At 30.2% G+C, this 16,165-nt stretch overlaps 2 protein-coding genes across 4 annotated transcripts in view; one reads left to right on the forward strand and one right to left on the reverse strand.

Moving 5' to 3' along the window:
* Positions 1-5,549, reverse strand: part of LOC142327519 (uncharacterized) — a 52,300-nt gene extending 46,751 nt beyond the window's left edge. Inside the window, exons 1-3 of one of the 3 annotated variants that reach the window (XM_075370648.1) lie at positions 5,477-5,549; positions 3,276-3,359; positions 231-392 (exon numbers count right to left, since the gene is read on the reverse strand). In XM_075370648.1, the coding sequence (XP_075226763.1) occupies positions 231-392; positions 3,276-3,323 (210 nt within the window). In that variant the 5' untranslated portion in view covers positions 3,324-3,359; positions 5,477-5,549. Of the gene's footprint in view, positions 1-230; positions 393-3,275; positions 3,360-5,310 lie in introns of all 3 variants that reach the window. The other 2 variants (XM_075370649.1, XM_075370646.1) reach the window with 2 other exon arrangements.
* Positions 5,550-13,290: 7,741 nt separating this feature from the next.
* The window catches only part of Ccs (Copper chaperone for superoxide dismutase), a 39,024-nt gene continuing 36,149 nt past the window's right edge, over positions 13,291-16,165 (forward strand). The window contains exon 1 of the mRNA XM_075370190.1: positions 13,291-13,495. Coding sequence (XP_075226305.1) covers positions 13,481-13,495 — 15 coding nt within the window. The 5' untranslated portion in view covers positions 13,291-13,480. The remainder of the gene's footprint in view (positions 13,496-16,165) is intronic.

The raw sequence follows: 16,165 nt of genomic DNA on the forward strand, positions 1-16,165 counted from the left end.
AATACGTTATTGTATTTCTACTTTAAATATTTTTCCTTTCTTATCATGAAAAGAACATTTAGATTACCAATCTTTGCTCATAATTAAGTAATGATAGGAGTAATACTTTTAAGGACTTAAAAACGATTGAGCTAATACATTTACCTATATTTAGTGGTAACGATACATTAATCTAAAAGTTACATTTTGTTAAGACCACATTTACCCAGAAAAGAACAAATACATTTTACCTGTACTTTAAGTTTGTTGATAATAGCACGTTCTTCTTCTACTAATTCAGTAGCATCTCTTTTTTCTTTTTGTAGCAGATCATTATCTTCTTTTAGTTCACAAACTACAAACTCTAAACTATTTACCTTTTTTCTATAGTTATGAATTTGTTGCAAAAGTGCCTGTAATTAATAAAAACAGTCAGTTTGTGAAATTTTAGTTGTTTTTAACATAATTATTATTAATTTAATAATTTTTGAAAACGAATTTAAAAGTTTCTTTTTAAATACAAAGAATAATGCTTCCAAATCTTTTTACAGTAATTGTAATGCTTCTTCACATAATCAGTGGTACTGCAGACAGATCAGGTGTTAACACTGCCCTTCTTAAACAGATCATAAGACTTATTGAGTAAATACCCAACAGTATATCTTAACTATGTGTGCTTGTTAATTTAATTCAATGATCCTTTTGTAAATTTCAAGTGCGTTTCAATTTCAAGTGATTGTTATTTATGTCGAGTCGACATAAATATTCTTGTCGAGTCGACAAGCTCATATTTGTGGAAGACTACAGCATCGTTTTGTTTGGTGGTTATAGACAGAAATGGAAATACAGAGTGTTCCAGGGCATATTCCCTGAACTTCAGGTACTGATTCAGGACACCAACATGACAAAAATTTCAAATCGACGCAAGTACTATTTTGCCTTGTTTTCCTTCTGGACGCCATTTTGTGATTTTCAACAAAAAACTTATTTCTCAAGAACGGGTAAACCTATTTTAATTAAATTTGGTGAATCTAATCTACAAAATAAAAAAATTTTGAAAATGTCACCTTCAAAAATTTCAAAATTGCGGTCACCTTAACTTTACAATCTTTAACATCTTTGTAATTATTTGTTTGATCAAATTTTTACTTTTTTCATTTATTAAGTCTTTTATTTTGAAAATGACACCTAATTTGTAAAAATCTGTTGACAAATAATCAAATTATTGTAGACAATTAACCGAAAGTATGCTTGTGCATCATAATGTAAGCTGATAATTTTTTGCCTGTTTTTATTTCCTTCACTAAATGTAAAAAAATTATTAATAATATTAAATTAATAATCCACATATCATTCACACAAAATCAGTCTACTGCTTTAACACTTCCTGAATTGAAATCACATAATTTTAGTGTTTCCCTACTAGCAGTAAAATTCAGTCCCTCACGACAAAAATTATGTTATTTTGTATAGTAGGTATTTCCTTATAGAATTCAAAATATTTATAAAATTCTCTTCTAATAACACACCTGTCGATATCTATTACATATTTATTATGAGTATATAAATTTTTTTTCGTTGGCGTTTCAATTTGAGAACCACTAGCCTCTGCTTTGTATCAGAGTTTCCTGCTGTCAATTACTGTAAACCACCTTAAATTTAGCATTCAACATGAATGTTCTGCTTTCACAAAAAGCAGCAATAACCCATTTTGTTTCTTTGACTTTGAACTTAATAACATTAAATATGAGACGACATGCTTGACTGTGAAGAGGTTTTCCACATTCACGTGACATCTTAACACAACTACCTGTAAGTAACAACCGTTTCAATTTACAATGCAAACAGAGAATATTTGTTTTCATTAGTAATAACATGTCTACAAATTACATAATGCTTATAACTACATACCTATTTTAAGTTTTTAACCCGTAATTCTATGACTCATGCATCTCTGTTTGTCACATCACTAGTTAAACTAAAACAATTGACGTACGAAATTTATACTTTATTCACTTGCATATACCTTTTTTAATACAATTCATTTTCATCAAGCTTGTGTTTTAAGTACATTGACTAAGAAAACAATTGCTCTTATTACAAAATAACAGAGTAAAAGAAAAAATTCATTATATATACAAAGATAGCTGTAATTAAGCAGAAGAAAAACGAATGTTTTATTATTAAACATTGAAATTAAAATGACAATTAATTCATTAATATGAAATTAATATAAATAAAGCCTAATACATAATATGTTATGTAACACCATGGAGCTACATAATCAATCACAAAAGTCGCATGGGAAATTCCTTACTTAAAGCCTGGACTAAGAGACTGTTGCCTTGGATAAGCTGCTGATCGGTTTCCACAGTTGGGATACACACGAGTGGTCAGCTGTTACATAAAGCGATACCAATACTTGGACAGTACAGACCACATTACAAGAGAAGAAACTGAGATACTGGCTTTCAACACGGATGGGAAAAACCAAGAAACCAGACATGTCGAAATTCAACTCTTGCAAGTTGAAGAATTTAAGTCTATCTCAATTCTGATTACTACCTGTACAATGACTTGAAAGGCGACACTAGTAAAATATACAGGATGTTCATAGATTTCCAGTGATCATATTATGGTCGAGAAGAAAGTGACTCTGAACATACTTACGCAGAGTTCAGAAAGGATGTATCTCTGTACGTGGTCGATTCCTCTCACCACAATGAATCACTGAAATCGGTTTCTATCGATTTAAAGGTCACCTTTGAAACTGATGATACTGGACCTACAAATAATACAGCTTACTGTGTATTAGCCTATAAAACGGCTGTGAAGTATGCATCTTTGACAGGTGAGGTACAGCCTATCAGATAGGGTCAGCCAGTGTCGCGCCAGATACCCTCACATGCTACACCCTGACAGTAACCTAACTTGTGTACTGCATATGTATAACTGATGCGTACTACAAATTAGAGAACCATTGTAACAGATATACAATAGTCGATCTAAAGGATGATTTCTGCAGTCATTTTAATGCTACCACTGAGGCAAATAGGGTAAAATTAAGACGAAAAAATGAACCAAGGCTTTAATGCAAAGAGTGCTGGCCCAAATAACATGCCAATGAAGTAAAGAATCACTTAAATGGTCGGCCAATTAGTATACATTATTTGGTCTTGAGTTTGATCTCCCGCAGAGGTCTGGCATTTTTAAACTATCATTTCATTCATTTCATCTTCATGGTTAAAATACATTTAAAATTAAATCAGAGGTAAAAAAAAAAAAATACTACTTACTTCATTTTCATCATTAGGATTCTGTTGAGGTTGTATATTGATATCCATTGTGTACTTTCCAAATTCAAACTTTATCAATTTTTTCTGAAAAAGATAAACATTTATTTAGTTAGATTAGTTTTCTCACTATAGTCTTAACTTACTTTACCAAATTATCCCTGTGATCAACTCAATTCCATTTTTCCTTTTACCCCAAACAGTCATTTATAAAAGTAAATCTATGATGCAGATAGAATAACCCCAAGCCTATCAAATTACAACCCAGAACCTTCTAGATGAAATGCAGAGGCTCCACCACAGAGGTTGATATATTTATCTGGTCAGTTTTGGAAATGTAAATTAGGGCATTCTAGAAGTTTGTTTTATTTTGAACCTTTATCATACGAAAAAAACACAATTATCCTCATTCATTTTCTATTAATCCATCAACTTTTATGCCAAGAAAACATATGCCAAAGAGAGGTTTAATTCAATAATTATGTTTGTACGAGAACTTATTCTATTCTAAAGTTAGTCTGTAATTCATGAAGTAATGTTAAAAAAACAAAATATTTTAAAAACTTAAAAGATTTTTTCCTCCTTGGCTATTTAAGCTAACCTTTATATAATCCTACACAAAAAGCAGCAATAATAAAATCCTTTTTTTTAATAAAATTATATTACTGATATTAAGTTTTACACCAGTCTGAAAAGTAATCATAAATTTATAAGATTTTCTAAGTTTCAAAAACAACAATAACATTTCTTTAGCCTGAATTATCTGAATTACTATGTCTTAATTAGTTGAAGAATTTCTCTTTGTCATATAGTATATTCTTTAAAAAAATTTTCCAAAATTTGTTTTTCTTTAAAAGAATTTTTATGTGATTTATTTCTTAATAAAACATTTCCAATATAGTAATTTAAAAAATGAGAAAACATTAACTAATAAATACTTAATACAATTCAAAAACAAAGGTATACATGTTTTTAATACACTAAATGTTAAAATATTTATTTGAACACACACAAATATATGAAAATTGAGAAAATTCCCTTTTCTCCAATCTGGTTTAAATAAAAAATGTGAGTAATGAAAAACATTACTCATATATTACTAAAAGCAGGCGTTTTGGCATTATTTTTCAATTTCTTAAAACAGGTCATCAACTTCCACAATGAAATTGTCTCTGCCAATTTTTTTTAGTTATTACTACTGTACATATCTCACTTATGTAAATTTCCAGTCGGCTTCTGAGGACTGTGAGCCAACAAAACCTAAGTAAATACTAGAAACAATGTAATTATACTTATAGCTTATGCAAGCAAATCATACAATTTACTTTTAAAGAAAAATGTAATTTTTATGTATAAGATATGCATTTTATATGTAATCCCCCTTCAATTAAAAAATTCAAGTATACTTTGACATTGCAATGATTTTATCCTCTTTAATAAAAATCCAGACCAAAATTGTATGTAAACAATGAAATAACTCATTTTGAAATTTCCACAAGAGCATTTAAAGTACACATGTCTACATTTCATACATAAAGAACACAAATGGTTTTTTCATTATAATTGTGTTTCATCGCATAGCCTTCGCTTAATCAAAGCCTAAAAAATTCAAAAAAGTTAATGTCAAGTGGTATCAACTCAAATTTTTCACACAATATTTTTTCTTACTGCTGTTACATTAGAAGAAAAAATGATGTCTGATACAATTGTTTATGTTATAGATTTATCTATTAGAGACACAACCTTTAATTTTATACGTATTCGAGGTTTGTAACAAATTATTTTCAAATATAAATACAGTGTGTATGTTCGCTTGCACAAATTCACAATTGTATAATTCTTTACATTTTCAATAACTTTTCCAACATTGTAGTTTTGCTGTAACTGGTCAACTATCATTAAAAAAGATACTTAATTTAAGTCAGTAATAAAACTATTTAACTTTAATTTTTCTCAAAACCTTTGTTTCTTTGAAAGAGGCGTCACAACTTTATTTTCCACTTCTAAAAAAATTATAATAAAGAATGATTATACTAACAAGTTTGTGCAAATCGAATAAAATCCAAAACATTAAATAGTCGACTTAAAGTTAAATATAAATTAGATTGTGATTAAATTATCTTTATAAATTATTTTGGTAATTAAAAACAAACAAAAAGACTAATACTGACTAATTACACAAGAACAATACAAGAGAGAATTACCGGTGAAAGATCATCTTACAGGCGACGTTAAGTATGTTTCATGACCGTTATATTGAAAATACCAGTACTGCCAACAACTTTATAATCGACACAGCTGTAATTTTAAAAACTCTATATTATATATATATATATATATATATATATATATATATATATATATATATATATATATAGTTTTTAAAATTATATATAAATAGCTACACATTTAAAAATGTTAATTTCCCGCGAAAATATTGAATAACAATTTATAGATTAAATTACATTATTATCAAAAAAATCAAAATAATGATCACAAACTAAAACTTTTTCTATCAGAAGCACTTTTTGTTTGTACAGGCAACGAAACTGAACAAAATTTTGATCGTAATGATGGTTTTCGTTCTCAACTTAAGATACAATAATTTCTGATCAGTAAACACCTGCGTTGATTATACGTCGTATTTTCCCGTTTTATGTGTATTATATATTATTTCTTGTGGCTCCATCAAAAAGTCGCAATGTGTTTTCAAATTATAATAAGGGCTATCTGATCATTGGCACAATTAAATATGAAAATTAAAAATTTTATTTATCCTTGTGTTTATGAATGAACAAGCTTTTCTAAAAATTAAAATTACCATTTTTATTAAACTACAGAACCATTTTTAATGCTACCTCAATTTTTGTTGTTGTAATCTATAACTAGAGAATAATAAGCAACCTCCTCACGGATCAATGAGATGACAACGACATGAATGTCATGTAAATGAAGTGTTGTCTTGTACAGATTCAGGCTAATCATTTATAACTCACCGGGTTGGTCTAGTGTTGAACGCACCTTCCCAAATCAGCTGATTTGGAAGTGGAGAGTTGCAGCATTCAACTCTTAGTAAGTCAGTTATTTTTACACGGATTTGAATAATAGATCGTGGATACCGGTGTTCTGTGGTGGTTGGGTTTCAATTAACCACACGTTTTTTAGGAATGGTCGAACTGAGACTGTACAAGACTACACTGATACATATCATCCTCTGAAGTATTATCTGAACGGTAGTTACCGGAGGCCAAACAGTAAAAAGAAAGGAAAGGCTAATCATTCATGAGATTTGGTTAATTGAACCTCAACCACCAAAATTCGGTCTCCATGGCGCGAGTGGTAGCGTCTCGGCCCTTCATCCGGAAATCCCTGTCACGCATGGTATTTTCACATGCAACAAAAACTAGCTTTTACTGTATTCGAATCTCGGAACCTCGATTTCGAAAAACAGTCGTTAAATAATTGATTTGCATCAACAAGTTAACCACTAGACCAAATTTAAAAATCTTCTTTTACAGAAAGATTATACTATGTTGATGAATAAATTAATAATAAATACATACATACTGAATAATGAATAAATACACTTGATAATACCTGAATTTTCTGCAACCCATTTAATGTGTATATAAAGTTTGTTCTCAAATAGTTTTCATTAATGCCTTCTGAACCGTGAACTATTTTGTAGTTATTTGTTATATTTAGTAACTTTATGTATTTACCGTAACATTATTTCATTTGTTTGTATTATTACATCTATTTTGTTACCTTATAATTAATTTTGTGATGCTGCTCTAATCACGGTTTTACAGTGATTATTCTTGATCCATCGAGCTAAATACTGAGCACTGATCTCTACATAACTGGATAGGGGACCAAATGGCATAAATACAATTAAGTGTTCAATATTGAAGCATACTCCAGCGCCACAGAATGAAATGCTGGGAACTAAATAAAATCATTGTACGCTTGCGCGACTATAATCGTGATGGTAGGGATGTTTATTTTCCAATGTTTATCCCTACTCTTACACTTATCTCTGCGCATGCGCTGTTTCATTTTATTTTTATGAGTCTACCTCTTATTTAGCGGTACTAATTTATAATCCAAATTTTACAAATAACAATACATGGGATCTCCTCTCCAGTTATATAGATATCAGTGATACTGAGGCAATACCTTTTTTTTACCTGTGAAGTAGCATAACTGTGAGTAGCACATCCATTCCTGATGTGATCTACTAAATCTACGTAACAATCACAATAAAAGATTTATTTATTTGATGTATGTTTTGTATTTTTAGAAGTGACCAGTAGATCCAACTACACTGATAAGCACTTCAGTCATTTGGCTTATTTTTTACTACCTCCCTTAATTTGATTGAGTCTTGGCAGGCCAAGAATGGATTTTTCACAGTTCCCACATCCTCAGTATCAACCTAGCAGGTCAGACCACCTCCAACAGAACTGAAAACAGGGAAAAAGGGATTAAGGATAAGGAAAAAATGAAGATCTATCCACAGCAGAATGCAGTGTAAGGCAAATAATGCCACCCAAAGGAAAGCTCAAAGCCATCTCCAGATAGTGAATTGAATCTGACTTCATAAAAATTATCACTTGTAGATGACTCTTAAATTTGTGCAAACTAAAAACATTATCACAATCTTTTATTTTAAGTTTATTTAATAAAGCGCTCTGATAATATGCACTTAGATAAATAATATAAATTTCCTTTGTTGGATATTGTATAAATAAATTTTAATTTTATTACTTGACAGAAAAAACAGAACACAAAAAAATCTCCTACTCTTTAAAAAAAATAAATAAATAAACAGTGAGCTACCATCTCTTTAAGATAATTTCATTATTTAAAATACACATATTCCAGCACTCTTAAATCAATGAATGTGGTAGAAAATTAAATTTCAATGATTCATTACCACAATCTGTAATATGCATAATTATTTACCTAGTAATAAATGCCAAATTACAATAACAATTTCCTAAAATGATTAAAAATTTATCTTGATCGTACACTCTCAAAACATTTTAAGAATGTAAAATTTTTATGAGATGGAATTTGTTAGTCGTCTAGCAAATTAGACAAACTTAAAATTAATACTCGGAACACCAAAAAACCTTCCCAACCATCAAGACATTAAAAGTCTTGATTAAGTCTTAAAAGACTTAACCACTATCTGATGAAAATATAATTCCCAAGTCCCTAACTTCCTGCACCTTCAAAATTTTTGATATTAATAATATAACTAAAATTTATTATCTCTTTTTTATGAATTATCTACATGTATTTACATTTTTCTACATTAAAATTTAATCAGTTTTCTTTACACCAGTTGGCAACCTTATTAATATAATTTTGAACATGAATCACAACATAGAAATTCATGGACTTGAGAATTGAAGATCAGCAAAGAGAGCTTCAGAACTCTCTAGCAGGACAAATATCATTCATAAAAATTATGAAAAGTAATGGACTTAATTAGACCTGATCTATCCCTGGTGAACATAAAATTTCCTAGAATTAAATTTTTGAACATTATATTGTTGTCTTTTTCTTAGATAACATCTAAGTAATTAGAGAAAATTACAGATTTTAATACGCTGTATTTTTACTTGTTCTACTTCACCAAAAGCCTTGGAAAAATCCGTGTAAATAATATCCACCTGTTCTGATCTATTCCAATTCTCCGATTCATATTGTGTGAAGTTGAAGAAGTTGACCATTGTCACATAACTTCTTGTAGTTTTTTAGAAGTAAGCGGTTTTACATGAAAATATTGTCCTAGGTATAAAATATAATCATAGTCCTTACATGGAGCAGAAAGTATTGCTATAGGTCTGTAATTTTTTACATCATTTCTTAACCCATAATTTTTTTAAATTTGAGAAATTTTTGTCACCTTCCACAATTTCAGAAAGGTGTTTGTTTTAATAAAAAATAGTCAGTGAATATGCAAACATGTTGCTGCAACCTTTTATTATATAAGGTGTAATGCCACAGGTGCTACTAATTTTTTTTAATTTCATTTTTCTTATAACCTTTTCAACTTCTGATATAGCAATTGGAGATAATTTCAAAATATTTTTTTTAATTTTCTCCAACATATTAGATAAGTCATATTCAGCTGAAGAATCTGCATAAACACTTTGAAAATAGTCGGCAAAGGCTTTTGGTATTTCTGATTATTTTGAATGTTAGTTTGAATGAACAATTTCCATTCTCTACATGAGTTAGAATGAGATCGTTAATTTTTTATGAAACCAAAAATCCCTACTGTCATGATCTAGCGCATTCTCAATATTATCAATAGAATTATGATATAATAATTTAAATTTCTGTTTGACATTATTTCTTAATATCTTAAATTTATTCATATAAAGATTTTTTTAAACCTAAATTTCATATAATATTCCTTAACTTTAAGGATTTTGATTAATTCACCGTCATACCATACAGGATATGTCATTCTGTGAGAGGTACAATAATAATGAATGTTTCTATTTTATTATAAAACCAGTCCAATGCTAAGTTTGCATCTCTAAATGATTTCAATGTATTCCATACCATCTGATTCAATAGCTTATACATGTTATCAAAATCTGCTTTTTACTTGAACAATTAGCATGAAAAAAGATTTAGACAGTCTTCAACATTTAATTTTTAGAAAATTAGCAGAAAATAATCTTATATTTACCAAATTATTCCGTACAATGTAAAAGTTGTAAGTGTGGATATATTAATAATTTTAATACAAGATAGGCTATATATTTTTAATAGTTCTCTATAAACATAATTTATTACACTGTACTCTTTATCAAGCAATGTGACCAGCAGACATCCTTCCACGATGGTAGTTGAGCTGAATTGTTCACATATAAGCGACACCCTCCGACCAGGCAACTGGTATTGTAAGGGAGTTAAGTACCTAGGTATGATTCTGGACAAACGGCTTACCTTCATCGAACATATGTTATTTAATCTGGAAGGCAAAGGTAGGCAGGACCTCCTACACCTAGTGCTTAACTGATTAAGCTCCAACCCTTTGGCGACAAAACTACTAATTTATTTATTATTAGTACTGCCAGTTTTCACCTATGACTACCCAGTATGGGGACTTTGGTATGTTCCACACTCCAGAAAAGCAGGAAGCCGTCCTAAATATCGCTTTGAGGATGATATTTGGCGCACCGTGTTTGTTATGAATGCCACATTACAATATGATGCCGGTATATAGACTGTAGTGGAAGTTTGACACGAGTGCTGAGACCCTTTGGGGGGGTTGCTTTGGCAGGGATATCTGCAATGAGAATCCAATCCAACAAGGAGTAAGGAAAAGACCTCACGCAATACTTGATGACCCATCGTGATTCACAGGGTCGATAAGTATCAGATAAATCCAATTAGTCCAAACCCACCAGATTAGTCTAGTGGTGAATGCATCTTCTCAAATCAGCTGATTTGGAAGTCGAGAGTTCCAGCGTTCAAATCCTAGTAAAGACAGTTACTTTTATACGGATTTGAATACTAGATCGTGGATACCGGTGTTCTTTGGTGGCTGGGTTTCAATTAACCACACATCTCAGAAATGGTCGACCTGAGACTTTACAAGACTACACCTCACTTACACTCATATATATCATCCTCTGAAGTAATACCTGATGGTGATTCCCGGAGGCTAAACAGGAAAAAAAGCTCAATCAGTCCAAGACCCTTGCTTGCTATTGGATGTTCTGTTTTCTTTTTTTTCTCCTAGATGATGCACATGAATAACATTAACTAAAATCACCAGAAGATTTCAAGTTAGAAAGTAGGTCAGAAGGGGAAGATTTAACTGGAAGTTGGCATTGCCAGACTATCAGCAGTTTGTTTTAATATTGTCGAAACTGTCCAGGTTTTTTCAGAACTGGAAAATAAAAACAGTCTCTCCTTCACTACAGTAATTAAGCAACTAACAAAAGGAAACTAAATTGTGAGGTTTATGTTGTTGACTATGCCTGTGTCATTCATCTGTCATCATCTTCCAGCGATATGGTCCAAGTACAAATAAGTGCTGTGGAATAAATTATATGTAATGAAATAGGAAATCAACTGCCTGACTGGATATTCCCCCTCTCCATTAATTTTATTGCAGGTACTGCAGATAAAAAAGTAGAGATTATATATGCAGGGATAGTTTTTGGCCTCGCTTGTGTGTCTTAAAGAGAATTTCATTGGTATTTTCTCTTCTGTGGAAATACAACAACATGCGATCACTGCCAGCCTCGCGTACATAATCAAATTGATTCTATAATTGTGAGTCCAGCTAGCAACACTATAGCCTACCAATGGAGAAGAAGAATTGAAGAAGAAATGAAGATAGGAACGAAGAATGGAGAAGAAATGCAGCAGCCATACGACGGAGAGAACAAAGTGGCTGCCCTCCACTGTGATACACTTCTCAGGATCACAGATCTTTCTGAAATTACAATTGTAAATATTTTCAACCAACAAACACGTCGAGTCACGTAAAAAGAAGAAAGAAGCAAAAAGGACATCCCACGATAGCAAACAGCCCAGTCGTGATTCAGCTGATGTACGAAAAAGAATCTCCAAAACCTAAATTCGATATCTTTTCTTCACCTTTCAGTTATTAGTCAGAAAACTGACACAGATCATATGAGACTCTTTTCACAAAGGGAGTTAATTGCACCCTCCAAAAACCAGAGCCCCATCAAGCGGATTACAATTAGTCCGAAAAGCACTAGCACCGAAAAGCCTTCAGTAGATGGACTGAAAGAAAATCGCGTTGAACGAACACAAATATCTTTCTAATCTTCAACAGAATAACCCAAGTAAAATACTTCAAAAACCTGTCTAAAAAGGACCGGAACGCAATCCCCCAACTCCGTCCACCTTAAAATAAAAACAAATATCCGCTACTAAAAAATTAAATACCGGCCAGATAATAATTAGAAACCATTAGCAAGGACTGACATCCAAGCTGTGCGATGATTAGGGGTTTAAATATTTCCCAGATACATTTACGTTTTATTCAGAGAGATACTTCTGCTGCTTGTAGAAAGACGCATCTACATATACACACATACACATGCGCGCGCGGGGGTCACTTTGTCTTTCGCTGTAGTTTAAGGCTTTAACAGTATAGTCCCCCCCCCCCCCTCGCTGGTCAATAATATTCTTTTCAATCTGTGTAAAAGGTTACAAAACTTAACTTATTTCAAAAGTAAATATTATGGGTTCGTCATTATTATGACAGCAATAATCCTACTTTTTTTCTGCTGTTTAGCCTCCGGTAACTACCGTTTAGATAATTCTTCAGAGGATGATATGTATGAGTGTAGTCTTGTACATTCTCGACAATTCCTGAGATGTGTGGTTAATTGAAAACCCAACCACCAAAGAACACCGTTATCCACGATCTAGTATTCAAATCCGTGTAAAAATAACTGGCTTTACAAGGACTTGAACGCTGGAACTCTCGATTTCCAAATCAGGTGATTTGGGAAGACGCATTCACCACTAGACCAACCCGGTGGGCTAATAATCCTACTTACTAAATATCGTCCTTTCTACATATCGCAAAATTACTTGAATCCATAAACTGTTGATTACTTAGCATAACTTTTTCATACATAAATATTATTATTTTTATGATAAACCGAACAGAAATAAAAATTAGCTAATCTTAATAAAAAAACAAAATTTTGTTCCATTTATCATAAAAATTAGTCAGTTTGCATGATGTTCGCCCTTACCGACTCTGACAAGGTAGTGAAAAATCCTAAGCTACTCTAGTTTGATTTTTAGCCTGTAGTTAATGCATGTTAAGAAAATCTCCAAGGTGCTATTTACTTCTTTTAAAACTAACAGCATTTATAATTAAATTTGTGAAGTATTAGAGTAAATTATAAGACCGGCGATTTAACACGTGCGATACTGGTTTTTCATACAGTAGTGGCAGCAATGCATGAAGCTTAACCTTGAAAACTTCTGATTACGATTAATAAACAGTCATGATTGTTTCGCAATTGTATGTAACTTGTTAACTCGTATCGGTCAGCCGTTTAAGTTTAGTTTTAAATTAATTTGTGTTGTATTTTCTTAGCAGTTCCTTACGGAACGAAGTAAATTGACTTAATTGCAATAAATAATTGTTACAATTCATTAAAAAGCAGTGTAAATTTGCAATGGCTTCAACCAAGGTAGGTTGTTTGTGATTAATTCCACAAATGTTGAACATTGGTATGTTATTTTGTATCGAGTGGAAAATACTTGAAATCTTTATAGTGTAGTACTTATTTCTGTGTAAATATTTTGGAGTAGGAATATTTAAATTAATCGAACCCGTTTATTTAAATTAATTAGATTCTCTAATTAATTTTATCTACACATGCAACTGCTTCCTCATATCGGCTTGTAAAAGAGCAACAAGCAATAATTAAAACATCTAATGTAAGGTGTACTCTACATTAATCCACCTTTGACAAGGAAAAAATTCAGTGAACATATTATTTTGTGATATGGTCAAACACAGCTTTCATATTAAATGTATCTCGCAAGGAAGATTATTAAGTATTACTTTAAATTGTAGTAAGACATATACACAACTTTGTTTATTTTTTTCTAAATTCATAATATTATAATAAAACAGAAGCTTCTCATATATTTTTGTGATTGTTCAAATGTTATATAGTGGTCATAAATTCTGGACTAATAAATAGCATTGTATTATAATTATGATGGATTCCAGTTTTGGCAATTCTTAAATGTATAAATTAATAACAGTGTAGATTTGTACACCTAACTGGTAAGGTTAAGTGTCCCAGATAAATTAAAGCAGTGGTATAATTTTCTTTTATTACACTGGCTGTATATTTATGAATGTTTAAAAATAATTTAATTGAGAATTAGCAGATTCATTGTAACTCATCATGAAACCACATAATGAATAAAAACCTGTACAGTTTATGATTTTATCATTAAGGGAAACTAATTGCTTTAATATGAAAAAGTAAGAACCAAGTTTTTTTAATGTTTGAGAAATGTGGTATTCCTATTTCAATTTATAGTTGATCTAAACACTATAAAAACTAGCCTTATTTTCATTAATATTTATTAATGTAAATCACAATCAAGTTTGATAATTGTGTTTAAAATGATTGGTAGATATATAGTATCTAGGGCCTGAACATGTTTCAACTGATTTATTTAGGACCAAGATGTGCTCGTCACAATATGCATACTGAATTTATTAATTTGGATTAAAAATACAAAAATGTTAATTTTTGGTAGCTCTTGCTCTTATTATTTTTTGAAAAGAAAATAGCCAAACGTTTTGACCGCTTCTACAAAATTACAGCTTTGTTTGTTCTTAATTACAGTTATGGTTGTTTCTTTGTACTTACTAAACTGTTTTAAAAAGCTATTTTTTTAAATTTATTATCACCACTTAGTGATTATTTTCTTAAAAATTAATTTACTTCTGACTGGTTTTCCCTTGACATGAAGCCCTCAAATTGCAAAAAGTGATTTTGCAATTTCAGATTTTTAATACCCAAAACATATTTTTTAAACAGTTAAGCAACTTAATATTCCTCCCCTAATAACATTTTTCTTCCCCCTTCCTGAAATTAAAAAAAAAAATGAAAACTTAAACATTTTAATTTATTTAAAATAAAATCAATTTTAGTGAATAGTAAAACAAAACCCAGTGCATGAACTCCCAAATGTTTTAGCTGCGGAAGTTATGCAATTCATTACCAACTTTTTTAAATTTTAATTTAAAATATGAATGTTATAATAAAATATAATTTATTAATGTAATAAATGTTTTTATCAGAAATAAATATTTATAATTTTTGGCTGGTATACTTAATAACATAAATAGTGTTATCAAATGTTATTAATAACTTATGTTTCATATTGTACTCATATTTCCACATATTTGTGACAAAACAGGAGCTATTGCAGTTTAGATATTACCTAACTAATCTTGCATTATTTGATGTAATGCAGTTAGTTTTTTATAATGGCATCATATAACAAGAACATATAACTTCTCCATGGAGGCTGTGAAGAAAACTTGCTGTAAATTCTTATGTCAAATAATAATTGTTAATTATCAAATTAACAAATAACAGGAATACAAAATTTTGTAAATATTTATTGATTTTACAAAAATTATAATTTTCTGGTAACTCATACCCATTGAAATTATTGAAACTCTTATCCATTTTATTTATTACAGTTGTAAATATTTATAAGTACATGTAAATATGATTATATTTATTGTCAATGAATTAATTTTTTATTTCTGTGAAATCGTGTTGCAGTAATAAGTAATTTATTAACTGTTTAAAATGTATTAACTGCTATCATTAAATTATAATTTTTGTTACATATTTCTCACTAGTTGGTAATTGTGATTGTTCATAACTTCCTATTAGGACTTTTGACATTTTTGTTTATATTTATTTACACATTGCTAAAACGTAAAATGTAAATGCTGTGAAGAGATTATGTGGTGAAATGTGGTTGTGTGTTATTCTGTTTTGTTGAAACAAGAAAACTAGATTCAGTCAGAAGGATAAAAAATATTTAGAATATTCAAATGGGAGTGGGTTTTGTTAGCTCTAATTTGGTTTGTGTCAAGTTACTGTACAACAAAAAGATGCCTAGTATTAGCCTTCAAATTCTATTTGAACAAAATGCTATTTTGTTCATATTAAAATGTTTTTAAATAATGTTTTATTGTTTTTTAATAAAAATGTATTTTTACTTCCTTGTATGAAGTATTGTGATTGCGAGAAATTTTAGATTTCAATCCATTTTGACTAGTTTCAGCTTGACATCTGTTCTTGCATAACTCAAAA

Source organism: Lycorma delicatula, chromosome 7 (assembly GCF_047948215.1).
Source record: "Lycorma delicatula isolate Av1 chromosome 7, ASM4794821v1, whole genome shotgun sequence".
Lineage (NCBI taxonomy): Eukaryota > Metazoa > Arthropoda > Insecta > Hemiptera > Fulgoridae > Lycorma > Lycorma delicatula.